The sequence below is a fragment of the Bactrocera latifrons genome, unplaced genomic scaffold, assembly GCF_001853355.1.
Source record: "Bactrocera latifrons isolate USDA-ARS-PBARC rearing strain unplaced genomic scaffold, ASM185335v1 scaffold_45, whole genome shotgun sequence".
Classification (NCBI taxonomy): domain Eukaryota; kingdom Metazoa; phylum Arthropoda; class Insecta; order Diptera; family Tephritidae; genus Bactrocera; species Bactrocera latifrons.
This window is the reverse complement of record NW_017537101.1, coordinates 931,510-958,603: the sequence shown is the minus strand read 5'-3', so window position 1 is coordinate 958,603 and position 27,094 is coordinate 931,510. Positions and strand designations below refer to the sequence as shown.

Here is a 27,094-nt window from a genome sequence, read left to right as displayed (position 1 = left end):
TTTACGCAAAAATTACGGATTTGCGCCTTTCCGTTAAAACAATTAGTGTGAACGTTATTTTTAAGTTTTTTCCCTGGATGACATGATGGATGGCGGTATTGGAAGCTTGAAAAATTAATATACATCTGACACTATAACAGACTTTACCTCTGAAGTAAACTAATGGGGAAGCACCTGTCTTCAAAGTAACAGTCATGGGGCCGCCGACTTGTTATCTAACGGTACTTTTTGTAATTCAAGTTGTGAAGCGAAAGAATGTTAACCTATTTTCAAACCAACAATGAGAGAATTCAAAGGAACTCGGTTCGATCATTGGAGCTCGGTTTGTCATTTTAGTAAATAGTGATGATTGGACCCCTGCACTCTACTCTTACATGTTGTGAAAAGTTTGCTATAATTTTCGATTTAAACAAACCCAAATTAACAAGAAAAAGACCATTCCTTGATTCCCTGAGCTAAGTATGACAATGCTGTCATATATCTTAGTGCTCATCATTCCATCGACTAAAGTATTTGCTGTTGTCAATGCGCAAACATTTTATGCAGAACTTTTTTCTGGAAAAGTCGTAACGCCGACTCATCAGATGTTGTCGTTCCTGCCTCTGCACCATATAGCAGGACGGGGATGATGGTCATATTTGGTCTTTGTTCGACAAAAGATAACTGTACTTTTCAATTGTCTATACAGTCCGAATTAGCACCTGTTGGAAAGAGTTATTCTGTGTAGGATTTCGAGGTTGACAGTGTTGCTTGTGTTAATACTGGTTCCAAGGTAGACGAAATTATCTACGACTTCGAATTAATGGTTGTCAACAGTGACGTGGGAGCCAAGACGCGATAGCGATGACAGTTGCTTTGGCGACACGAGGTATTTGGTCTTGTATTAGTTCACTACCAGACCCTTTTGCTTCGCTTTTTGATCCAACCTTGAGAAAGTAGAACTAACGACACGATTGCCAATGATGTCGATGTCATCGGCGTACGCTCTTATAGAAGATCTCTAATCAGATCTGCAGCTCGAATTATTTTCTTTTCACCGGTCTTTTCCAAGATTTGGTGCATGGTATATCTGTACATCTGGTATATTGTTGATTTTCCATGCCTAAAGGCACATTCATAAAGTCCAATCAGTTTTTGCACGGTGGAGTTTAATCTTTCCACAGAAAGCTCGATAGAACCTTTTATGCGAAGCTTAGAAGACTTATCCCACTGTAGTTGGCGCAGATTGTGGGGTCTACTTTTTTTTGGATTGAACAGAGCATACTTAAATCGTCGAGTAAGCTTTCGTCCAACCATATTTTACTTCCTTAATCTTATAACCAGCAATTTGAAGTTCTTAAACTGTCGGCTATCCCTATCAACTGAATGCTAATATCAGCTTACTTGTAAATACTTTTTTTAACAGCTTATGTGAATGCCCATAAGGTTCATCCTTTTCGATGCTCATACCTGTAGTTGCAAAGAAATTTAATTTATTTGTAGAGCGTAGACAGAACTCACCATGCCTTTTTGTAACAAAAGAGATTTTACTTTCCAAACAATTAATATAAAATAAAATAGGCTTAAAATACTTTAGTCTAAAAATGACTGAAAATATTTCTTTGTTCTTTGACTTAATTATCACCCAGAGGATTTTATTTGATATAAGAAAATAATTTCTGCGCCATAATTACGAGGGGTTGGGGCTTACTTATAATGTGATTCTTTTAATTTGTTGGTCATACAACATGCTTTATGATTCGACACCTTGATCATAACAAATTGTTTGGCCCACATTATCTAAATTTTTCACTAACACTATATTTTGTAGCCCGTGCCTCTTACGAAATCCCCCAGAAAACGTGTTAATCAGACGGGTTAAAGAAGTTTTGAAAAATCGCCTGGCCCTTACTATACAAATGTAACTAGAGGACCCGTCCACGCTTCACTGTGGCTGATGCATAGCTACTACTACTACCATCTACATGATTTCTATAAGTTGGGTTATAACTATTAGTTAATAAGATATAGCAATTTTGTGAAGCAACTTGTGTTAGTTTATAAAAAAAATTTATTATAAAGCTATTCGTGTGCTAATAAAGCTCTAATTGATTTTTGTGGGAAAATACTGTTGAGTTTGGGCTCAGGGAAATCCACCCTTGAAAAGATATTTACTAAGCTTAAAGAGGCGAAAGCTCTGTGCAAAGTGGGTGCCTCGCAAGTTCATAATCCAACAAAAAAAATTAATAATTGATTCTTAGAAGTGTTTGAGCGCTGAAACCGAGCTATTGCGTCGGTAGACAGAAACATAGCTCCATCACTTCCCACTGTAGTATAATCGACATTCATTCTAGTGACTGCACATGATGAACCGGTTCTCAAGCGTGGAAAGACGAAAAGTCGCCTGGAAAGGTTATGACATCAATCTTTTGGGATGTACGTGGTATAATTCATACTCAAGGACAGATTACTGAGCCGTTTATCTGCGTATTTGGTTGCAGTTCTTTTCTACTATTTCAAATACTTAGCAATTGTATGTATAAACATGAATTTTGAACAAATGCTTATGATTTGAAATATTATTTTTGTATTCACAAGTTGCATTAAATTTTAACATAAGAGATAAAAAGTATCCTTTGTCCTTACCCTGGTTCTAAGCTGCCACCCCACCAATTTTCAGCCAAATCGGTTCAGCCGTTCTTGAGTTATAAATGGTGTAACTACCACGATTTTCATACATACTTATACATATATATATATATATATATACATTACCATTTTTCCAAAAATTTCCTTTTTCTTTTGTAGGCCAAATTACTTTTGAACCACCCTCGCATGTGTCTACATTGTGCATGCTTTGAGTTTTCTCGTTGTCCTTAAAGTCTTTCATCTTTTGATTTCGCTTTTTTGACTTTCTTAAGAACTCAAGAGCATCGCATTGTTTATATTTTGTATTGAATAGTTTGAATTTTTGGCATGAGCTCATAAATTCCTTTAGAAAAAGTTATTTTACCTCAGCCTCGCCTTGCACTCAACACGCATCGCATTTGTGTGCATTGTTATGCAACTTTTGCCCTTCAACCTACCACAGCTTCAGTACTTTGGGGCCTGGTGATGTTCGAAAACAACTGACTTCTAACTGACTGCTCTTCTTCCATGCACTTTACTTTCGTATTTTATTTAAGCTTTTTATTTCGAGTACTTTACGATTTGTTTTCTTTTGATAAACTTTTCATGGCTAAGAAGCTTATGTTAAACAATAGTTTGTTCCTAGCTGCAAGTGCACATTCGTGGTGGCAACCGAAACTTTGGATATGGTATACATATTCAGTGTAGTTTAGTATGGAGCTAAGCGCAACCGACATACAAAAACATAGAATTTAAGGAAAGCTTGAAATTTCTAAGCGGTGTGGGTTTGTAGGTTTGTTAATTCGGAAAGTTAGTGTAAGGACTGTACATGTTTAACATGAAGGTAAAGTGGAAGAGGCAAGAATCTCATTTCTGTACCATATATTATAATTGTATTGTAAGAAAACACAATATTGCAACCAATTGAGCATGAAAACGGAATTTTCCCATATTTATATCCCAGAGGAAGTATTGAGTAACATTATGGAGTTTGATCCGTTTACTTTTGTGTTAAATGTTTTATTTAAAATTAATTAAGCGATCACGAAACAAGGTTACTTCATTGGGAATTATAACATTAAACGAAAAGTATAAATACCCAAACAAATGACCGAATCCACAAATAAAGCTACTGCAACGCTGAACGAGGTGCTAAAATTTTATAAAAGTCAATTGATAACCACGCCCACCTTCATACAACGTTTATGTTGGTTATAGTCCGATAAGTAAATAAATAGACACGTCAGAGGCATTAAAGAAAAAACGAAAAAAATGGACAATAGGAGGGGTACCGCCCACCTTTAGGAAATATTCAACCAATTAGACCCAAATTTATTACATAACTTTATACCGATATAATTATCTTTCGTTAAAAATTTCGTGTAATTCTTTCACTTTATACATTATATTGTAATCTCACATCTTTTCAAACTTCCAGGTGCCAATATATTAATATCAATGCTAATGGCTAAATTTTTACGGAAAATATCGCTCAATAGGTGAGACATATCATTAAAATTCCTAAAGAATCTTCTCCCATGTGTCAAAAATGGATAAAATCAGGTAACACAAACCTACTGACACTTAAAACGCAATAACTTCTTTTCCAATCAATGAAATGTCATTCTCACTGGGCAATCGATAAAGATGGCAGCTTCTACCAGGGGGCGACAGATTCACAAAAAAAAAATCCTGTTTACTTTGGAACGCACCTTGCATACATTATATAAAGATTTTGGAATATTCAGTTATTTATTATAGCCCTACATCGATATTATATTAAATCGTTCCGCGAAATATCCCATTTCCATATACTTGTAAAATTATTTCATCAGGCTTTTTACCGAACTTGGCGGTCGTTATATGAATTATCTTCATAAAATTGCGAGGAGGCATTTGACGAGTATACTTGTATAAGTAGAAAGTTAATACAATCGGTCCAGATCTTTCCCTAGCCTCAATATATTAATAATTTCGTACTTTCGCCAGACTTTGTATCGTTTATGTTGTTTTCGTGTTATGTTGTTGTGAAATATTTTACTAAAACTAAAATAAAATATTTTCTTAAACGCAATGCTGAACTATTGGAGCCCTGCCCATCTACTTTGTGGAATATTTTGCTCGTGGTTTGCGGACTAACAACTTGGGTAAGAATTGAAGTCGAACCACAATCAAGAACGATGACCGTTCGATGAATGGGCTAAAAATGATATGGCTACTTATCCCGATTTTCACAAGAAAATTTTGTACAACTTACTTGGAATGAAGGTAAAACACAACGAATTCATCAGCCTCCGTAACATCCTAAAAAATTCACTTTTTTGGTGTGCTTTTTGGGTAGAGAATATATTAATGACCAATGATTTTTTCGTGCCTAAGTTGGAGAGTGTTGATGTGAACGAACTTTATTTCCAAAACATTGGTTTCAACAAGACTGCGCTGTATGCTGTACAGCCAACAAAACTATTAATCTGTTGAAAGAAACTTTTTGTGGGCGCATTATCTTGTGTCGTGGCCCTGGGCCGTGGGCTGCAAGATCATGCCATTTAACATGGATAAAGTGTTTCCTTTGAGATTTTGCACAGTCGTCCGAACAATTGATGACTTGGTAGAGAATATTAGGCAGGTTACATGCGGACCCAATTGAAGCAAAAAGTGGTCGAAAGTTGGGCTTCTCGCCTAGAATGTATTTGAGCCAGCCGCGACGAATATTTGCAATTTACTATTTTAAAATAGAATGGCCAACCCTAATTTTAAAATAAACTTTGAAGTAAAGCTAAATTCCTGGCTATGACATTAAAATAATATATTTGTTTTATTCCTTTTTTAAAAAACTAATATCTAACAAAAACACATGTTGTTTGTTTTCTTATGGTACGAAATCCTACCGACGAAAATTTGGCTGAGAGGACTTTAACAAATTGATCACTGGCAGTCTAACATATTTTCTTAGTGATTAAATACTTCTAATTTTTTTTAAATAGCTTCTGTATACGCCGGTAATTGCTCTAAAGTATAAGCACTGAGTTAAGAATGCCATTTGATTTCTTTTGAATATTTCTTTAAATTTACCTTCATTTTCTATGAGTTCTACATACATGTCATTGGCCAATAAATTAGTTGTATCCTGTTGCGGTTATTGTTCGACTTTTCTCCAATACATTGGTATCTTGATCCCTTTCAATTATACTTGAAGCAATGGGTGGGAGGGAGCTTCGGAAATTGCTTGCAGAACATACAATCGAGTGCTTGAAAAGGTTACAGAGAGCATTTTCTTGCTCTTCTCTAGCATTTTTGCAGTGGTTTGAACATGCGAGTACCTTCGATTCACTTAATGGTACTTGTAGCATGCATTAAACGTTTATGTTTTTGTGTTAGGTTTCGACCTTACTCTACTTACAATATCAGCTTCGGGTTCAACAGCCTCATCGCCATCACCATCTCCAACATATTGCATGCTGTCCGCATCAGTGGCATCGACATCTTGTATGTGTTGTTGGTCCAAAATATCCTCGGGTATAGCAGCTTCAGCTTGCATATTGAAATCTATAAGGCAAGAGGAAAAAATTGACAATATTTGAGACAAGTAAACTGTACGCAAGTGTGTTTGGGTAAATATGTATGTGGCTATTGAGCGAATACGTGGATAGGAGAAGCCAAACTGAAACCAAATCCGTTTTGTACGTGTAAGTGTGGTTTTTCACCGCTGTGAAAAATCTCGACCACACATACACAGTTCGTAAATACTAAGGTTTATAGTTTCTGCACCAACTTTATTATCAACATATAACGGCCACAAATGTCCGTAAAGTCAATAGCAAATAACCGCTTTGGTGTGTGAGTTGCATAGCTGTGTATTCAGCTCTGACCGATGCATATGAATTTTGTGGCATTCATCAAAGAACAAAGTTTGGCATAAAGAGAAAACTTACACGCTGAGCCAAGGCATGCAGTTTAAGTATTTATCAACACTGTTTAAAGGCTTACAAAATAAAAGTAGGTGAAAGCACCAACCTAATAGTGATATTAAGCGTTGGAGCTATAGAGCTACGGAATTTCCGGAAGGGATGGCTGTCAAACTAGCTGTCATAAAATGTATTTTTACATTTAGGCTTACTAGCGAGAAACCATATAATAAATTTTTAAAGGCAACAATGCACAAAATCATTACTAATCCATTATTTTACGAGACTTTTGCGATCGAATCTGAGCTCTGACCTAATTGAGGGTGTCAAATACTTAGGTAGCTTATGTCTTTTGTGTCCATTAAAGGGACCGTCAGGAAATCTAGAAGAGTTGGAAACCAATATTTAAAGCGATTTTTTAAATAAAATATTTAGGCATGTCCGTCTATCCGTGCGTATATGAACGTATGCGAATAAGCTCTTCAGTCTTTGAGAATTCTGTATTGTATAGCTCATTGAAGTAGCTTGTATAAAATTATTGCAATCTGTATATAGTTGAATATTATATTTACTTTATATCAGCTATTTGTTCGACTCTGCAATTTAAAAAGTTTGCTTATATTACACAGTGAGTTGCAGATGACATTTTTTAATTAACACACGCGCCGGAAGTTGTTAACCTACCGAATGCCTGTTTCCCTTTGAAATAATATGACTTTATGTACATTGTAATGATAAAAATGCAAAGGCGAGTTAATTAATAATGTATGCCTGGCAGTGCAAGTGATAACTGCCGTAAAAATTGGTACACCCAATAAAATTTCAATCAAACCTAATTTATGATTCCCAGAGAACGCAGCACCATGGGTGATATTGAAACCTCAATCCTTGTTTGAGCCTCCTCAATCAAATTGAAAGAAAATATTAACTGGAATTCTCAATATATTAAATTTCTTCTGAATGGCGCCATCAGATTTAATTTGATATACTTAAGTCAGAAATTCAAAATTCACTGCATAGAACTACTGGGAGCAGATTATACATTAAATATCTCAAATTTGAATATATCGTCACCTAAAATGCACAATAACGTACCATCAAAAAATTCCAAAAACCAGGGAAAGAGTAGCATTACTGTGAGCAAAGAGGTCACTAGGTCTCTTGCGATCGATCTTGTACCAAAAGGCTTTTGCGACAGCGCGTGCACCAATTGTGACTCAGCGCTGACCCAGTTTCCGTGCGACCCAGCTCTTCAGTAGTGGAACACAAGAAGATATGGGAGCACCGATCCGCTGCCTTTCTACCGGTAGTGTTTCCAGGGCGCCTTTTCTTTCTAGCTCATTAGCTTTACAGTTTCCTGCGATTCCGTTGTGGCCTGGCCGCCATACCAGTCTTGTCAATAAACACTCGATGCGATTGATACCGAGATTAGTTACTCATTGACCAGTTGATGTTAATGAGTTGAAGGTCACTTCTCTGAAGGAGCAGGTAGCTCCGGAGCAGTAAATCTACTGCTACCTTAATTGCTGCAACCTCGACCTGGAAGATAGGAGGATTTTTGAGTATTTAGACCCGTGCTTTTAGTAATTCAACAGCCTAATCTTTTGCACCCGCAAAGTTTAACGATACCCAAGAAGAAATGGCAAAATATGACCCAAAAGACCGTCATTACTTGTATGATAATATATCTTCTGAATACTTAATTACTTTTAATAAAAAATAGTTAAACACTATCTTTATTTTATGGCTTAAAATTATTTAATTTCTTTTATAATAAAAATAACATGAAATATGGAAACTTACAACTCTTTCATTGAAAATTAAAAAAAAAAAAAATATTAATATTAAAATTTTTAATTTGTATACAAATTTAGATCGATCATACGTTATTTTGTTGCAGAAATGAATATTCTTGAATTCTGGCTTATAAAATTAGCTTATTTTTTCTTTATTTTTTTATCTAAAAAATACTTAAAGTTTCATGTTAATTCAGATTTGCTAATTTTGTTTCAATATCTCAAGAGGTTTTCTTTTTATTCGGTTTTTTGCTTCTCCTGTCCACCTACTAAAAGTGTTGTTATGTTATTTTGCACTTCAGATGACGATATATCGATATAGAAATTTGACACATTCTTTAGAGTCATTAAGGGAATCATATGGTATATCGCCCTATATAATAGTATAGTATTATTTAAAAATAGAATTGAGAAGAATATGATTGTAACGATTTGCTTCTTACAAATTTTAAATAAATTGATTTATATTTACTAATAGCATCCATAAACCTATTATGAGTTTCTTGACCTTATATATCACATGGTGATCCATTTCGAGTTTCCCTACTTTGTTTAAAGAAAAAACACAAATTTAATGGTGAATGCTTATTATCATTTGAACGAACATTCCTTGGCTCTTAAACTTTGAAGATTATCGCTTTTAAGTGTCGGCCGCGGTCGCGTCTCAGATGGTCCATCCGTTGAGTCCAATTTTCAATGACTCATTTTAGCATTTCGAATGGTAACTGGGGAATTACACGCGTGATGTTTTACTCTCAGGCCTGAATCAAAGCGGGATTGTCCGCATATACTTTACACTTTACATATCCCCACAAGAAAAAGACGGTCCAATCGACCGACCCCAGACGTACAATTATATGCTCATCGAATTATCCTCTCAACGAATCCCTTGATTGACTTCCACAAGCTGTATTTTGTGCGCTTTCAATTTAAAATCTCGACGTAAAATACGCCAAGTCGATCAGGCCCGAATTGCTACGAACGACGCGGAATCAGTTTCCTAGGGTCTTCGTGTATGCTCTCAGCTGCGGTTGCTTTATTTTTTGCACTGTGTGCAGGACGTGGACAATTCGGTCAAATATTATCCAATAATAAAAGTTGGGTATCAAAGTGAATTTTCGTAATAAGGCTGAACGATTCGAAAACATTGTTCAGGCGTAAGTCTTTCGTCTATTAAATGCCAAATAATACTGAACAAAAATCACATTTTATTGAAAAAAATATCTGTGCTGGAGTCACCCTTTTTAACTATTAGCCAATATGTTCAACAAAATTTAACTTATCTATAGATTATAACAACAATGGTTTAGGATATACACACATACATATTGTATCGGTGAATGTATCTTAATAAAACTTGGTGCTCTCCTATGTCATTTCACGTGGCCGACCTTGCATCACTTATTTTCCTAGACCCTGGCTTAGAGTAATTTAGAACTAACTTCACCCTCAGATATCGCAAGATTTAAATAAGGATTTAATTATTAAACGCGTTTGAAGCTATTATACCAACTATCGTTGGTATGAATCAACCAGAAGTCGCGAGAAACTGTAACGAATTTACAAAAGTATGTGAATATTATAACCCATAAAACATAAAGCAAATTTCCGTGTTTTGGATTCGGAATGATCAATTGGTAGCAGGAGAGATATCTGAAAGAAGCCAAATGCATAAATATAATTAGTGTAAATAGGACGACTATTTTCATACCCTTGTGTATGTTTAAATATAACACCGCTTCCTACGCTAGCTTCGACGCATTCAAATTCTCAATACGTGTTATACAAAATATTTACATATTATTCGTGTAGTAGTTACTTTATATCTACTGTTCGAACCCAGTGTTGAAAGTAGTGACTCTCGGCAGACAAAATCAAACCACCAAGATTATGTCTTACATGAAAAGTATACTTTTACAGTCAGTCAATCATTCAAAGCACCTTAAAACATTAGCCGTAATTAATGGGACAAGCTTTTCATTATTGTTTGAATTAGAATAGGTTATGTAAATACTGGTAAGTACTGAAGAAGGTCGCTATCGTCGCTACTTTTGTCATATTATACTACATCACTAGTGATGGCAGATTTAATAAATAATTGATTACAATGTCACTGTGCTTTTTACACTGTTTTTAAATCACAAAATGTTGTTATTTTAAGTTGTTTTTTTATGTAAGTGCCATGTTTAGTAACATGTAACCTGATGGCGAGACACTTACCTTTATGCGTCGGTATCAAAGTCATATATTAACTGTTATCACCATATAACTGTAAATGGTAATAAGAAAGTTTTCGCTTAAATTGCGGTCTGGTCGACTACATAGAATCCAATTTTAATAAGTACCTTTGTAAATGAGTGCAAACGTAATGATAAAAGTGTATATACAAACCAACGAAATAACATCAAAGTTGGGCTCAATGTAGTTCCATTTGCAGACGTTTGCCATCGGCAGCAACACCCAATGCCCCAGCGCGCCGCAACTGTTCGAACAGCGCTCAAGGCAAACGTTACTGCGCTTATGGGTCCCATTCCCAGATATAATTATAGTAATTAAACTCTAGAGAAACCAAACGAAACCCGATGCTGCTGAAATGATGCCTCTGCTGTGCTGCATATATACATCTGTATATATATATATATATACATACTATATAGTTATGTATGTCAGTATATATATTTTACAAATTTTACATTTATATACATATTTTACACTTTTACTTGCACTTGTGTGTGTGCGCACTGTGCATCAGCGCGTAGTGGCTTTCGTCTGCACCGTCGCGGACTGTCAGTGGAAGTACTGAGGTTTGGCGCTTGACGGATTTGTGTGCCGACAGTGGACGCAGCGGTGCAAAAGTAATGTACTCGTAGCAGCGCGCGAAAATTAAAATGTTAGCAAATGTCACAAGGGCACAGTGCAGATGGCATGGTGAGATGGACGGAGCTTGGCGGTGGCAGCTGCCGACGTTGTGTAGCCGGTTTTAGACTGCTTCCCGCTTTTGTATTCGCCGCGCTGCGCAGACATCCCACCTGCTAGCTGCGTAGTTGCAACAAGGATGTAGCATTCCACTTGCCTTTGTTATTTTTGTTTTTGGCGGCACTGTTGCACCCTGGGGTATGCATGTGACATTTACAACATTTGCGAACATTGTCTGGTGTGACCTGACCCGCAGGAGCAGCATTGGCAAGCCGGAACATTTCTTTTGGTCTTTGGTAGCATGCTTTGCGTCCTTTGGGCATACATTCGCCAACATAGTCACTGCGCTCAATATTATCATTATTTTTCAGCACATTTAGACAGACATGCATATATGTATATATATGAATAATATCAGTTTGTGTTGAGTTATGTGCACGAGTACAGTTGCTTAACCAGCGCGAAAAGTGTAAAATATGAACTCACTTTAGTGCCCTTATTGAAAGTGAATTTAATTTAATCCTGTGAAAATAGCGCAATTAATTACTTTCAGCGTGTTGATGTTTGTTTCTTGTTTATGTGCAATCTCGTTTTGGGGGTGTTAAATTCGATGTTATTGCGCATCAAAGTAGTTTGCGTTCATACCGATTGCCTTGAAGTGGGGTTTGACACTCCTACCTAAGTAAGTATACTTAAAAGCTGCGTCTAATTTTTTGAAAGTTAAGATAATTGCAAAAGCACTTAATGATCCGAAGAAGCTCAAATAATCGCACCTTTAACAAGTAAGGAAGAGGTAAGTTCGGGTGTCACCAAACATTTTATACTCTCGCGTGATAAAGTGATAATCGAGATTTCAGGCGTGGTTGTGAACCGATTTCACCCATATTCGGTACATGTCATCAGGGTGTTAAGAAAATATTATGTGCCAAATTTCATTGAAATCGGTTGAGTACTTCCTGAGATATGGTTTTTGGTCCATAAGTGGGCGACGCCACGCCCATTTTCAATTTTTAAAGAAATCCTGGATGCAGCTTCCTTCTGACATTTMTTYCGTAAAATTTAGTGTTTCTGACGTTTTTTGTTAGTCGGTTAATGCACTTTTAGTGATTTTCAACATAACCTTTGTATGGGAGGTGGGCGTGGTTATTGTCCGATTTCTTCCATTTTTGAACTGTATATGGAAATGCCTAAAAGAACGACTCTGTACAGTTGGTTGACATAGCTATAGTAGTTTTTGAGATATGTACAAAAAAGTTAGTAGGGGGCGGGGCCACGCCCACTTTTCCAAAAAAATTACGTCCAAATATGCCCCTCCCTAATGCGATCCTTTGTGCCAAATTTCAATTTAATATCTTTATTTATGGCTTAGTTATGACACTAGGTTTTCGGTTTCCGCCATTTTGTGGGCGTGGCAGTGGACCGATTTTGCCCATCTTCGAAGACGGACGGACGGACAGACAGACATCCGGATTTCATCTCTACTCGTCACCCTGATCACTTTGGTATACATAACCCTCTATCTGACTCTTTTAGTTTTAGGACTTACAAACCCGTTAGGTGAGTGTGAAACTATAATACTCTCTTTAGCAACTTTGTTGCGAGAGTATAACAAGAATAGTAAAACTACATACATAGGTATATGAACTACGTACACCTCAAATAGGATACTAAGGAAAATTTAAGGTATTAAAGCATTTGAAATATTTCACAGAGAAAGATTTACATCAAGCTTGAATTATCATCTAAAAGAATAAGTATGTGAGTGATGGTAAATCCCTATCACATATTTATGAACGTTTTCAAATTGGCAAAAAGTGTGGTATTTGTACTTCAGTAATTAACAATCAAGATGGGTCGCCATTTCCTGGTTGTTCCCAGAAACGATTCTTTTAAATATGTCCTCAACAGCTCACGTTCCGACATTAGGCCAAATATCCTCTGGGTAGCTAAAGAAGAAGGCGTACCATCCCTACTCGGGGTTGTGCCATGGGTTTAGGACCCGCCACGTAAAACACCCAATGAAAACTTAACAACAGCCATGGACGAGAGACCCCCTTTTACTTACGGCCATAGGAAACGCATTAAGGAATATGATTTGAGGAGGTCCTTGTGGAATTTACTACAGCGGTTCGAGAGAGAGACTACGTTCTTTAACATATCGCTGATTTGCGCTGGCAAAGAAGGTATCTTTGGAACTACGGTCGGTAAATTCAGCCTCCATAAGAAAAAATCACTAAATGGGTTGACGCTGAACGACTTCGCCGGTGGCCAATTCGTAATACTAGATCCTAGAATAAGGAAATTCATCAGCCTACCTGGCGGTCTCCGGATCTAAGAGCCATTAACCAGATCGATATTGTAATTGGCGGAAGACTCGTCTCCAGTGTTTTAGACGTGGGTACGCTTAGAGGTCCTAAAATCGACTCGTACCACTATATGCAGTCATTGATACGCACCCGCCTGTGTGCAGCAAAAAACGCACGTCAACAAACATAAGGAAGGTTCGACGTCGAGAAACTGAAATCACAACAGACAGCCGAACGATTTTCTACCCGACTTGCACTCCTGCTATCTGAGAGCACTCATCAAGAACTCAAAGACAAAAGAACAGCCGTACTGCAGGGAAGAGAAAACAAACGGCCCACCTCTCAACGTCGATCACTGGGATAGATACGTAGAGTTGAAAAGCGAAGCGAGCGCATTTGGAGACAGAAAAAGTGGAGAGGTCGAAAGACGTGATTGCGGTGAGTCATAACATCAGGAGATAGTAAATCCCCAATCATTGACGATGGAGAAGAGGTTTCATTGCCCGATCATGAAGAAGTACGAATAGCAATTACTCGTCTGAAGAATAACAGACCTCCAAAATCAACAACCGACCAGATATTCACCATGCGTCAAATCCAAACGCCGGACAAAATAGAATCGACACGCCTCACATCTTGGCCGCTTTCAAAACTGCATTTGACAACACGAAAATGAGCTGCCTTTATGCCGCTATGTCTGAATTTGGTATCCCCACAAAACTAATACGGCTCTGTAAACCGACGTTGAGCAATTCTAAAAGCTCCGTCAGGATCGGAAGTCATCTCTACGAGCCGTTCGATACCAAACGAGAAAAGACAAGACGATTCCTTTCATGTGACTTCTTAAATCTACTTCTGAAGGAAAAAAAACTGCAGAACTTAATCGAGCTGCTACCACCTTCTAAATGAATGTACAGCTGCTTTAGTATGTCGCTGATATTGACAACATTGGCCTCAACACAGGCGCTGTTAGTTCTACTTTTTTCAGAATGGAGAAGAAAAGGAAGTAAATGGGTCTGATAGTGAACGAGGGCAAGACGAAATTTCTACTGTCAAAAAACAAACAAGCGTAGCCTCATGACTAGGCTCCCTCGTCATTCTTGACACTCATAGCTTCGAAGTGGTAAATAATTTCATTAATCTTGGAACTAGTATTATTACCAACAACACTGTCAGCCACGAAATCCAACGCAAAATAACTCTTGCCGACAAGTGCTACTTCGTACTGAGTACCTAATTTAGGTTCCCTCATGTTTAACCTCACATGATTTGTCAATGAATTGAGTTCTATAGCTGAACGTTTTTAGATCTTGACACCTCTTTACTTTCATGAATTGACACAAAAACTTAATTTCATATCAACATTCATCAAGAATTGCCATATTCGAGATAGTCGCTAAAAATTCTGATCGACAACCAGTCAGAGGACTGCCAATTAGACTCAGATGTATAATGGTAACCATTGTAACACTGCTTATGACGCAGAAACTTGTCCTTACACCATTCGAAATTTACTTGTTCGGTTGTAAAGTACACAGTTAAACTCACTATCATTGTAAACTTGTTTGTTTATAATATTTGAACTGGGTAAAATCATGCTTCTAAAATTACTGATCCAAGAATGGTCATAATTATGACGATTTACATTATTTTGATTGATTTTTTTTCTTTCGTTTCAATGTGTGTTTCGATATTGTGTAGAAGTTTCCGAATTAAATAAATAATATTTAATATTTCAGCTTTGAATAAAGTAATATATAAGAGACTTTTTCAATACATGACACAGTATCATCCAATTAATTATGTGGCTGAGAGTAAATAAGTTTTGAGTATATTACATATTATTCAATATATCAAAGCAAATGCTACCAGCGCCTTCCTTTAATTAGTCAACAGTCTCTATGACAGCACACAAATCATTTGACAGCACTTTCAGGAAAAGGGAAATTGTCAGCGCTGATATACATCAAGTAACCTTGCGGAGTTATTTACAAATGGTTACAATAACACTTAGCGAGTTTGCTTTTCGTAACAATTTACCGAAAAAAAGAAAAATTCTTTTCAGATCTACGTTTTGGGTTCTCACACAGAAAACTTGATTTCTGGCAGTAAAAATGTGGTCTTCAGGCCATATCTTAGTATAATTTAGGACATCCCCGATAATTGGATTTGAAAAGACATGTTAAAAAATCAATTAGAAATCACCGTATCGGGTATATTGAGACAATGATGCATAGTTTTTAGGAAGATATCTTCTCTAATATTTGATATACTTACTGATATAAGTGGAATAAACTAAAAAGAAACTTCGAAATTTCTTATCTTAGTTATTTGGGGCTCGATTTTAACCATTTTGCGAAACGCCAAGTCATAAAAATATATTTCAAAGATCGGCAATATTATATATTATATTGCATTTAAAATGCTTATATGTGAAAAGAATACAACAAGTAATATAAAGCTTATTCGAGATTAGAAATGAGATATGGGATTTCTACGAGACCAGAGTAATAAAAAACTTCTCACGTTTAGATTTAGATATTTGGTTGACATAACTTTACTGGTTTGTAAGATTTGTACATTTAAGCTAACATGGGTGGACCATGGTCACTTTTTAAAACTTTTCAAACCTCACATGCCACATTTTAGCTAAATTATCTGTGCCCAATTAAAGCTTTGTTAGTAAATAATGGGCTTACTTATGATATTTCATATGTTCCGTTATTTTTTGGATAGTGGTTTCATTCCCATCTACAATACTGGCCACGTGTAGCAAGTTTCATCAAGATATCTGAATTCAAAAAAAAAAAAAATATCAAAAGAGAGCAGCCGAAGTCATGCCACCTAAAAGTGCGAAAACAAGTTTGAGTAAAAAAGTAAGAATTTTGGATAGTTTCAAGGCGGGAGTGAAATGTCAAGCACTGCAAAAAAGAGAAAATGCAGTGTAGCAATTGCGCGTACCATAAAGAAAAACGAAAGTGCAATACGTAAAATGGTTTCATTCAGCAAGGCTGAAAGCTTCGCCAAGGCATTTAACGTCTGACATTGTGATGATAAAATCAGAACTCTCACTTGTGTTGTGGCTTGCAAACCACGCGCAAAACAGAATTCCAGTAGATACCACAAATCTCAAAGCGAACAATTCTATCAAAAAAGTGAAGAGCAAGTTCCATCTGGAAAACATGAGAAACGAATTTTTTCTCTAGCAATTTTTGAAAAGGAATTCCTTCCATAATGTAAAATTTCGTAGAGAAGGCGCCTTCATCAGCAAACGAAGAAGCCGCAGCAAATTCCTTCCAGCCTTATTGAAAGCTATTACGTTAGCTGGTTACCACTAAGATCAAGTTTTTAATGCAGAAAAAAAGGCTTTTGTAAAAAATTCTTAGATTTATACCGCGAAACTTGCGAAAACCATCAAAGATCCTAAGTTGACAAAGGACCGTCTTGCGCTGCTAATATGCTGCAATGCATCTGTAGGGAAAATATAAAAGCCGTTGTTTGGGGATATGCTTAAAATACCGAAGTTCAAAATGTCGACACATCAAAATATCGACAAAATTGAAATATGCCGACAAATCACAACACCGACAAACCAAAATTAAAAAACACTTTACCTTGTCCGCCCTTATTTCTATTGAAACAGAGAAAGAGAATTCTACTGACTAAGGGTTATGATCCTGAGTGAGGCCGCACGACCTCGAACGTACAATACCATCTTTTCTTGATATGTCGGTATTGTGATTTGTCGGTGTTTTGACTGGCCGTTGTTTGTTAATAAAAGCATCTCAAGCATCAAGTTTTGAGATATGTTGTTTTTCATATTTTAGGCATAACTTTGAGGATAATACTGTTCAATATAATAAAACAAAGACATTGTTGTTGCCATTGTTGATAATAGTATTCAATATGCTCTCGTTTGTGTGTTTATTTCATATGAACATGAAGATTTATTATGTTAAATAAAAATAGTAGTCTTTATACAGTTTAATATCATGGTTGGAAAATTTCAAATCGACCTTCTGATATCAAATCCAAATAAATTTGAAAAAAAAAATAATAAACATTACAAATCGTGAACGTCCGGGTGATATACATACTTTATTGCTATGTATAATACTGTAGTCAGTTCGTGTAATAAACAATTTCGCAAATCAAAACTATGTAGGCAAAGTTTTGAGAATCTTTCGAGAACTTCTTTTGTAGTGACTTCAATACCATGAAGCGTGAAGAGCCGCAACGCCAGGCCGATCACTCTGTATTGAACAATGTTTTCATGCGGCAAACCTGTGCCAACGTGAAGGTAGGTAACTTTATCTTTTGACTTTATCTTCTGCCTCTAATGGCACTGCCAGTAGTCAAGTTCACCTTTGAGCTTCAATCGTCACACGACTTTATCATTACTCAAAAGGTCTTTGAATCTATTTATCAGGCAGAACAATAAGATTTTCCATTTCTTTGGTTTTCGAAGCATTTAATTTTCTGGAAGCAGCAACCTTAGTTGAAATCCATCCAATACTTCTCTAGAAAAACGGGTCTTCAAATCTTAGCCGATTGTATCCAACTGAGGAATGTTTGCCGAGACCCTGTAGTATTCTCCGCAAGTTCTCACACAAAAAGCTTCGCGTTTTGTTTTTCGGCAGAAGATTTCTGGTTTTTCTTCGCCAAATTTCAGTTCGGCCGCCATTTCTTTCGTATCTGAATAAATTTCGGAACGCTACAAGCAGCGTATCTACCATATTTGCTGCCTTCGCCGGATCGATCGATTATTTCTGAAGAGTAAGTTGGAGATACAATTAAAAGTTAAAACTTCCCCATAGCTGCGATGAATATCGTTGCATCGATATTGTTTAAAATGTGGAAACCCGTCTTACAAGGAAAGAAAATCGTGCCTATATAGCCTTAGAAAATATAATTCAAATATACTTAGCAATTTCTAATATTATCATTATGGTGCTAGGCATCCCAACAACAGCAAGTTCACCAGAAGACAGAGATTTCTTGTTTCTTGTGTATTCCTCTCATTTTGGTGCATCTAATACAAAAGCAAATTACTTATTGATATTTTCCCCATTGCTCTCTTTGAATCCGCCACTGACTTACTACTTGTTTGTAATTTTATTATATATTTATATGGAATTGTTTTAAGTTCACAGAAAGTTTAGGCAACTAAAATTATTGCTAAAGACTTTAAAATACGAATCTATTTTAAACAAGTTGTTTAACTCCTCTAGGATGTGTTTGCATAGTTTTTGCTATACAAAGAACAATTCCTCTAGCAAGTGCGTGCTGGGTGTATATGAGTTTGTAAGTACACACATGTAGTTCTCACTCGCACGAACGCCCTCTGAAATGCTTGAAAATCTCATATTTTGTGGCGTTGTCCTGGTGGACATTTTAATTATGCTTTGGTTGCTTTTCATTTCGTCGACTACATGCTCGGTCCACATTAAATAATTTCCCAAAAATTGTTGCGGGAACTGAATACTTTATTAAATTCAATTAGAATCGTTTGGATGACAACACGTCGAACTATGTTTGTTTTCTACGTATTACGTAAGCCGCTGTGACACTTTAAAGCAGATGCGCGTTTAAGGGTACTCACGCACGTAATCAGGTCGTGTTGACTGTTAATCGTACTAAAAAGCAGAGCTTGGCGCTAGCAATTTACGAATATCTAGAAAACAAATAAAAATACGAAAATATACAACATGCTCGTAAAAATTTAAATAATTCAGCTGACAGCATGACGCGTCGAAAAATGTGCCAAGTGCTGCCGTGTGCGATGCGCGTGGCAAAGCGAAATATGTAGAGCTTAGCGTGCGTGCGAAAACTTTCAGCGACCCCACGCTGAGAGTGGGGCGATATGTGGCCGGTTGTCAGGCAAGCCATTCAGTTGTCCACTCGTTTACATTGCTCGAGCAAGACTACGTACACATACTCGTAAAGCTTGCGAACATGAGATACACACATGCACATATAGACACATATATAATTGCCACACGAGGTTAATTTGAATTTTAAATGCGGCCGCAGCTGTTTTTGTTCATTTTCTTTTATTTTTTTGCGTTTTGTGTAAAAACAACTTTTTCTGGTAATGTTTTCAGTGTTAGGATTTACTGTGTATTTACTATTATATGCTCATATGACTTTGTTTATCATTATGAATAAATATACCCCAGCACAATTAAGGGCAGTACAACAAGGACTCTGGATCTGTGAAACATTAGCAGCTGTGGGTTAGCAAAGTCTGCGGAATGCTGCATTAACACTAAGCTAAATTAAAATATATAACTGTCATTATCTTATTGTGCATATAAATATAAATGATCTAAACATACACACAGTTAATTCATAAAGCCAGGTTCTAGCGATAGTTGCTTTAGAATTATACTTGAAATATGTAGCTTAAAAATTATAAAGTAGTATTTGTCCTTTGTTTCGAAATAGGCCTCAATTTCGGCGAACACCTCTTCATTTCACAAAAATTTTCTCCCAGCAAGCATTATTCTGGTAGAATCATAGATCTGGAGAATACGGTGGATGTGGCAGTAATTCGAAGTCCAATGTTTTATTGCTATCGTTTACCCCGCCGTATCATAGCGCATTGTCTTGGGCAAAGAGCACTTTCTTTTTCGGCGATTCGTCCTACAAATAGTCCAATAACGCTATATAAGAGTGGTTATTGATTTTCCTTCTTAAGTTTTTCCTTTTAAGTTTGTCACGCAGTTTGTAACACACAGAAGGAAGCGTCGGTGACCCTATAAAGTATATACATATATAAATGATCAGTATGTTGAACTGAGTCGATTTAGCCATGTCCGTCTGTCTGTCCGTGAGTCCATCTTTATGTATATATACGAACTAGGCCTACATTGACAATGTACCTTCACGTTGGCACAGGTTTTTTTTTTAAATAATGTACTTTCCGAAGAAATTGATCAGATCGGCTAACTATAGCATATAGCTGCCATACAAACTGAACGATCGCAATAAAGGGCTCGTATGGGAACCCTACTCTTTTGACGATATATCTTCTCGAAATGTAGTATGAGTTTCTGCTCATAGAAATAATGTAATATCGGAAAAAATTGTTCAGATCGGATTACTATAGCATAACATAGCTTCCATACAACTTCCATACTGGACACATAGTTACTAAAATAAATGCACCTGTGAGGGCTATATTATTATTTTACGTTTTTTCTTGTTTATTCCCTACGTTCAATTATGAATCTTTATATTTTCCGCAAATGATAAATATTGTATAAATGTAAAGAAATGTAGTTTAATTAATATTTTTTCATATATTTTAAAGTAAGTTAGTTAAGTAAATGACTTAATTATTTTGGAAAGGGTAGTTCAAAAGAACTCTGCAGAATCCTTAAATATTTACTCTTAAATTAACTTTTTGTTAGAAACCATATAACTAATTGATAATAAATTGAAAATTTCACAAAATTTTTGAAAACAGTTATTTGTACCAATTAGTTTTATTTTTGCATTAATGTAGTGATACAATACAAAACAAAAACACTCATTGAGCAAGAATTGTAAGGTGATATATAATAAAATAGTATTAAGTTTTGCGAAAGAGTAACCCTACTTTATTTATATTTGACAGAAGGGAAGTGTCATTACATCAAATTGCCTCACAGCTTCTTAAAAAAAGTATTTTTGTCGGGCTTAGAATCACTGAACTTTTTTGTGGTCGCACACAGCAGTCTACCTAAATCCATTAATGGGGTCAAAAGGGCGTATACAAATAACCATCTGCAAAATAATATAATATAGTTGTAACGGTAAACGCAACCGCAATGAGAGCACATGTGTGAATATATTTTTAGAGAACTAATTTTGCCAAAGCTTCATCTCGAAGGTCACTTAGAAATACGACTTTTGACTTTAAAATTTAAGCCGAATTAAAAAGCGCATTAAAGAATTGGGGTTTAGGCAATAATCTGAATTTTGTATTTATCCTCACAGTAAAATAATTAATAACACTTCAAACATAAAAACATTGAAAACTTTTTTAAAAGATACATAAATCAGGCGGATAACGAAAATTTTACATCTGTTTACTCAGACCTAAGTAAGTTTTACTAGAAAGCGGGAATCCCCTTCAGATATAGTGTTTTATATAATAATCATGTATGATCGGCAATGTCGAAGAACATTGACGTCTTAGTTTATTTCTCACGTACGGTGAAAAAAGAAGACATTCCTTATTAAGTTAGGACTATACGGTAGATTAATCATAAAATCCATATTTTGGGTGATCAAACCTGAAGTTGCTTCAGTCGATGTGTGAGAGCTCGTTTTGTCGTGGTAGAGAGTGTTATGTCTTCGGAAGTTGATCTTTCCATTTTCTTGAAAGACAATTGTCAAACAAACGGTTATGTGTAGCACAGAATTAACTTTTCTGCGTTGTTCTCGTGACGTTAATTTCGGCCTTCACAGGTGCATTTCTTTTTCTAACTATGTGTTTAAGTAAATCTAAAATCGTAACCCACCAGTGATTTTCATCCAAAGGAAAACATTTTACTTGTTCTTTTTCGCCAGATTGTTTGCTAGAAACATTAACGTTATTTAATAAAGAAAATGGAACATTCAGATGTTTTTTACAGCATTCTTATCTGACCTACAAAATTTCTTCAACTTTTGTAGCGTTGCCTTAGAGAATAAACCACGGCGAATTTGCAGGATATAAGTCGTTAACTGAAAACGCATCCACTGAAAGCATTTGGCTCCAATCGTTCAGTTTGTATGGAAATTATATGCTATAGAAATCCGATGTGAACAATCCTTCGGAGGTTACATTATTACTATGAATAATAACTCATACCGAATTTCGTGAAGATATATCGTCATGAATAACGAACTTATTCGAAGTTTGCCATGCAAGCATCTGATTCCGATCGTTCAGTTTGTATGGCAGGTACATATTATAGTGGTCCTAATCGGCAGTTCCGACAAATGAGCAGCTTCTTGAAGAGAAAATGACGTTTGCAAAAATTCCAATCGATATCTAAACAAGTAAGGAAGGGCTAAGTTCGGGTGTCACCGAACATTTTATACCCTCGCATGATAAAGTAGTAATCGAGATTTCAAGCGTGGTACATGTCATCATATTATATACCGAGTTTCATTGAAATCGGTTGAGTACTTCCTGAGATATAGTTTTAGGTCCATAAGTGGGCGACGCCACGCCCATTTTCAATTTTTAAAGAAATCCTGGATGCAGCTTCCTTCTGACATTTCTTCCGTAAAATTTAATGTTTCTGACGTTTTTTGTTAGTCGGTTAACGCACTTTTAGTGATTTTCAACATAACCTTTGTATGGGAGGTGGGCGTGGTTATTGTCCGACTTCTTCCATTTTTGAACTGTATATGGAAATACCTAAAAGAAACGACTCTATACAGTTTGGTTGACATAGCTATAGTAGTTTTCGAGATATATACAACAAAGTTAGAAGGGGCCGGGGCCACGCCCACTTTTCCAAAAAAGTTACGTCCAAATATGCCCCTCCCTAATGCGATCCTTTGTGACAAATTTCATTTTAATATCTTTATTTATGGCTTAGTTATGACTCTTTATAGGTTTTCGGTTTTCGCCATTTTTTGGGCGTGGCAGTGGGCCGATTTTGCCCATCTTCCAACTTAACCTTCTTATGGAGCCAAGAAATACGTGTACCAAGTTTCATCATGATATCTCAATATTTACTCAAGTTACAGCTTGCACGGACGGACGGACAGACGGACGGATAGACAGACATCCGGATTTCAACTCTACTCGTCACCCTGATCACTTTAATATATATATACCTATATCTGACTCTTCTAGTTTTAGGACTTACAAACAACCGTTATGTGAACAAAACTATAATACTCTCTTTAGCAACTTTGTTGCGAGAGTATAAAAACTGAGGGACTAATTCGTATATATACAGAGTACAGTAGACATGGCTAAACCGACTCAGCTCAACATACTGATCATTTAAATATATACTTTATAGAGTATTTGGCCCTTCCTTCTGGGTGTTACAAACTTCGTGACAAACTTAATATACCCTGTTCAGGGTAAAAAAACAGTCAATCGTTTTCTTGCGCTGCTTTGTGCGCGAACAACTTTTCTTGGATTCGGTTTAGGGGGAAACACCCCACCCAGTTTCCGGAACAAAAATTGATTTCGGACGATCTTCACGAAATTCGTTTTGAAGTGATTTATGACCTCGATTGAATTCTCCATAACACCGATGCACTTATAGGATCTACCAGGAGATTCATCGCAGAGTTAATACACGTCGAAAGTTGAAAAAATAATCGCGTGAAAATATGCGCGATTTAATTTCATTTTTGGCCTAGATGACTATTTTAAGTTACTGTAAATAACACATATGGCGCTCGTATGTCGAAATCTCCTGGATACGTATAACATCAAAAATACCAAACTTTACTCGTACGATAAAGTTGTGAGTTGAAAAATTGCAAAACTAAGGTTTCCAAAATATAATATAAAAAGCAGCGAGCGTATAAGATGTATTTACAACTCAACCAGCAGATCTGCTAATGTGCGGTATCAATAATCAGATCAATTAGGAAACAGCAAGAAATTGTAATTATAGGTATTATTGGCCCAAGCAGATAGTTTTAGTCAAACTTTGTGCTGCAGAGATGTAAAATATCATTCTAGACTCGTTAACCACAAAGCTCAATCATTAAATATTCGCACAAAAGGTAGAAATATAAAGAGTCACAAACCTGTCGATATTCATGAATATTTCGTATGAAAATCAGTGTCCTCTTCATGTTAAAAGTTATAGACCGGTTGCGTCCCGCCTTATACTTTCGCAACATATGTACACATATACTCAAGGTATGTATAATTTTCCGAATGCAGTTTTTTCGCACTTGAACTTGGTTTAATACAAAGAAAACATCGTGTGTTCATATTTTTTAAGGATAAAGGTAACGTGTTTATTGTCGTTAAAACCCTGAAAATCCCCAAAAAAAACCTTAAACACTATTCTGCTTATACGGCTAAACGTGCGTAAAGCTCAAGTCTTTGCTTGTGTTCAGAAAATCATAAATCATTTAAAATCCACATGCTCAACATGTTTTAATACAGACATTCATATGGTGCATGTACGTAAGTACTCATGGTAACACATTGAGGTGCTTGGGTGTGTGTAATGAACATAATATATATACATATATATATGTATATGTATGTATATTTTTGCATTGGGTATATACATATGCAAGTACTCATGCACGTAAGCTTGTAAATGCGGTGAGTAAAGTGACTGTTAATGATCGGCTGGCCAGGAAGTTTGGGAAGCAAAGTCCGCTCAAACATATTTCATGTCACAACAGTGGTCTAACTTTTTCATCATTAATTTTCGTTATGTCAAATGGCAAGAAAACAAAACAACAACCAACCAAATTCGAAAATAAATATAAACGATTTCAAATTGTTACGATTTACCAGCGGAGTTTCTCAACTTTGATTGCTATTTGACACATAGTATTTAATTTTATACCCTACACATGGCATATTAAGTATGCAAAGAAATTTGTAACAACCAGAAGACTTTACGAAGTATGTGTATAAATGATCAGCTGAGCTAAGTCGATTTAGCCATGACCCTCTGTCTGTCTTTATATACAAAAGTATGCTAAGTTTCAGAAAGTTTGCTCAAGAAACTATTAAAGAATTCATTTGTTGGAATCACTTATATGGAACCACTATAAGTGTAGTATAGGTTATACAAAATGTTCGACCAAAATGAAATCCTTCTATCAAAATCTTTTTTAGTTAACAAGATATCTTCACAAAATTTGGCATATGTTATTCTTTAAAAATGGCTGCAATCTTCGAGTATATATATATATATATATATATAAAACTGCCATGCAAACTAATAGATCAAAATCAAGATGGAGATTCAGTGCCTTTTATGCTATTACAAAAGCACCTGTGAAGGGTATTAAAGCTTCCTTGCAGCTCAAGTTAATGTTTATTCTTGATTTGTATATATGTGAGTACTTATTACTTTCATTTCCACTTACATATTATTTTGCTAGTTATATGGGAAAGTTTGCATCCCTGAACTTGATCAATATTTTATTCCATTAGAGAGGACTTAAAGGAACTTTTCCAATTAGTATGTGCATAAGCTCTTCAATTTTAATGATATATTATATTATGTTGTTTTTGTGAGGTTTATTAAATCTATAACTATTAGCAAACCACACGCAAACCACACGCACACCTCCCGCCCAAGGGAGAAGGCAGAGAGAATATTAAACGTGAAGTCGGCATGTAAATAAGCTTTCACAGAAAACCATATTTAATCTAGTTTGTATGATAGTAAAGTTATATGTTGTTTATGAGCAAATCTGAACAGTGATTTAGAAACTGAACTATTAATTATTGAATCTTATTCCGACTATACCCCTAGAACTAAAAATGAAAGTTTTCACAAAACACAGCTTTTCAAACAATTTTTTATTGTCATGAATATCTTAGCAAATTTTGAAGCTCCAAATGTTCCGATTAGGACCTTGAATGTGCTCTTGTTTGTACGATAGTTGCACATTTAATATTTTGACAATTATCGGCTTGGTAGTAATGAAAATTTAGTTTACCAATGATGGTTAGGGTTCTGCGTACATTTTTCCCGCATACAGTCTTTATGTGATCCTTATGCTCGGCTCCTTACCTAAACAATGCAAAAAATTAGGCGAAACATTTTAATGTTTTATAAACATCAAATATAGAGATATCAAGAATTACAGTCAGCAAAATGTAATTTTTTACTCAATGAAAATTTTGCTTTCATTTCAAATGTAATTTGCATGTACTACTCGGAAGCAGTGATGAGTGAATGATAATGAGGAATGCACTGCGACCTTTGGTCTATTGTGCCCTCTCCTTCCTTACATTGCCTCACTTAGCCCCAGCCCATTRMWGAAGTCCAGTAGGCTGCTAGGCGCTAGCGAGGCAAAGCGATCCCTATCCGGAAATAGAACTCCAAGGGCCTTGGCTCTGCGAATACAGACTGCTGTGCAGTCGATCAGCAGATGCTCCGGAGTTTCAGGCTCCCTGTCACAGAACCGGTAGTTGGCGCAAGCTGAGAGGCCCATTCCGTACAGATGCCCATTCAGCTTACAGTGGCCAGTGTACCATGCGACTAACGGCCTGAGTTTGCTCTTGGGCAGGTTTATGACTATTTTGAACCTTCTCAGGTTGTAACCTCCCATTAGCAGCTTGGCGTGTCTCACACCATGAGTTTGGCGCCAGTGCTCTTCCCTTCCTGTTCTTTCCTTGTTACGGAGCAGCTCCTTGATGATGTGGGGACCCACTCCTGTGAATTCAGCCTCTCCCTACACTCCTGCACCAGAAGCGACCTGATCTCGTAAGAGGAGATCGCCTTCAGCGCCGCTTRACTATCGCTTAGAATAGCTATACGCTCATTGCGATAGTTGCGATGGAGGTTTATTTCTAAGCACCCGCTTATAGCATACACCTCTGCCTGGAAAATGCTCGGGAACTCCCCCATGG

The 27,094-nt window shown here is 36.3% G+C and overlaps 1 protein-coding gene across 2 annotated transcripts in view; it reads right to left on the bottom strand.

Annotated features, from left to right (window-relative positions):
* The window catches only part of LOC108973047, a 106,279-nt gene that overhangs the window by 11,200 nt on the left and 67,985 nt on the right, over positions 1-27,094 (bottom strand). For both annotated transcript variants that reach the window (XM_018940058.1, XM_018940059.1), the window contains exon 3: positions 6,008-6,153. In XM_018940058.1, coding sequence (XP_018795603.1) covers positions 6,008-6,153 — 146 coding nt within the window. The remainder of the gene's footprint in view (positions 1-6,007; positions 6,154-27,094) is intronic.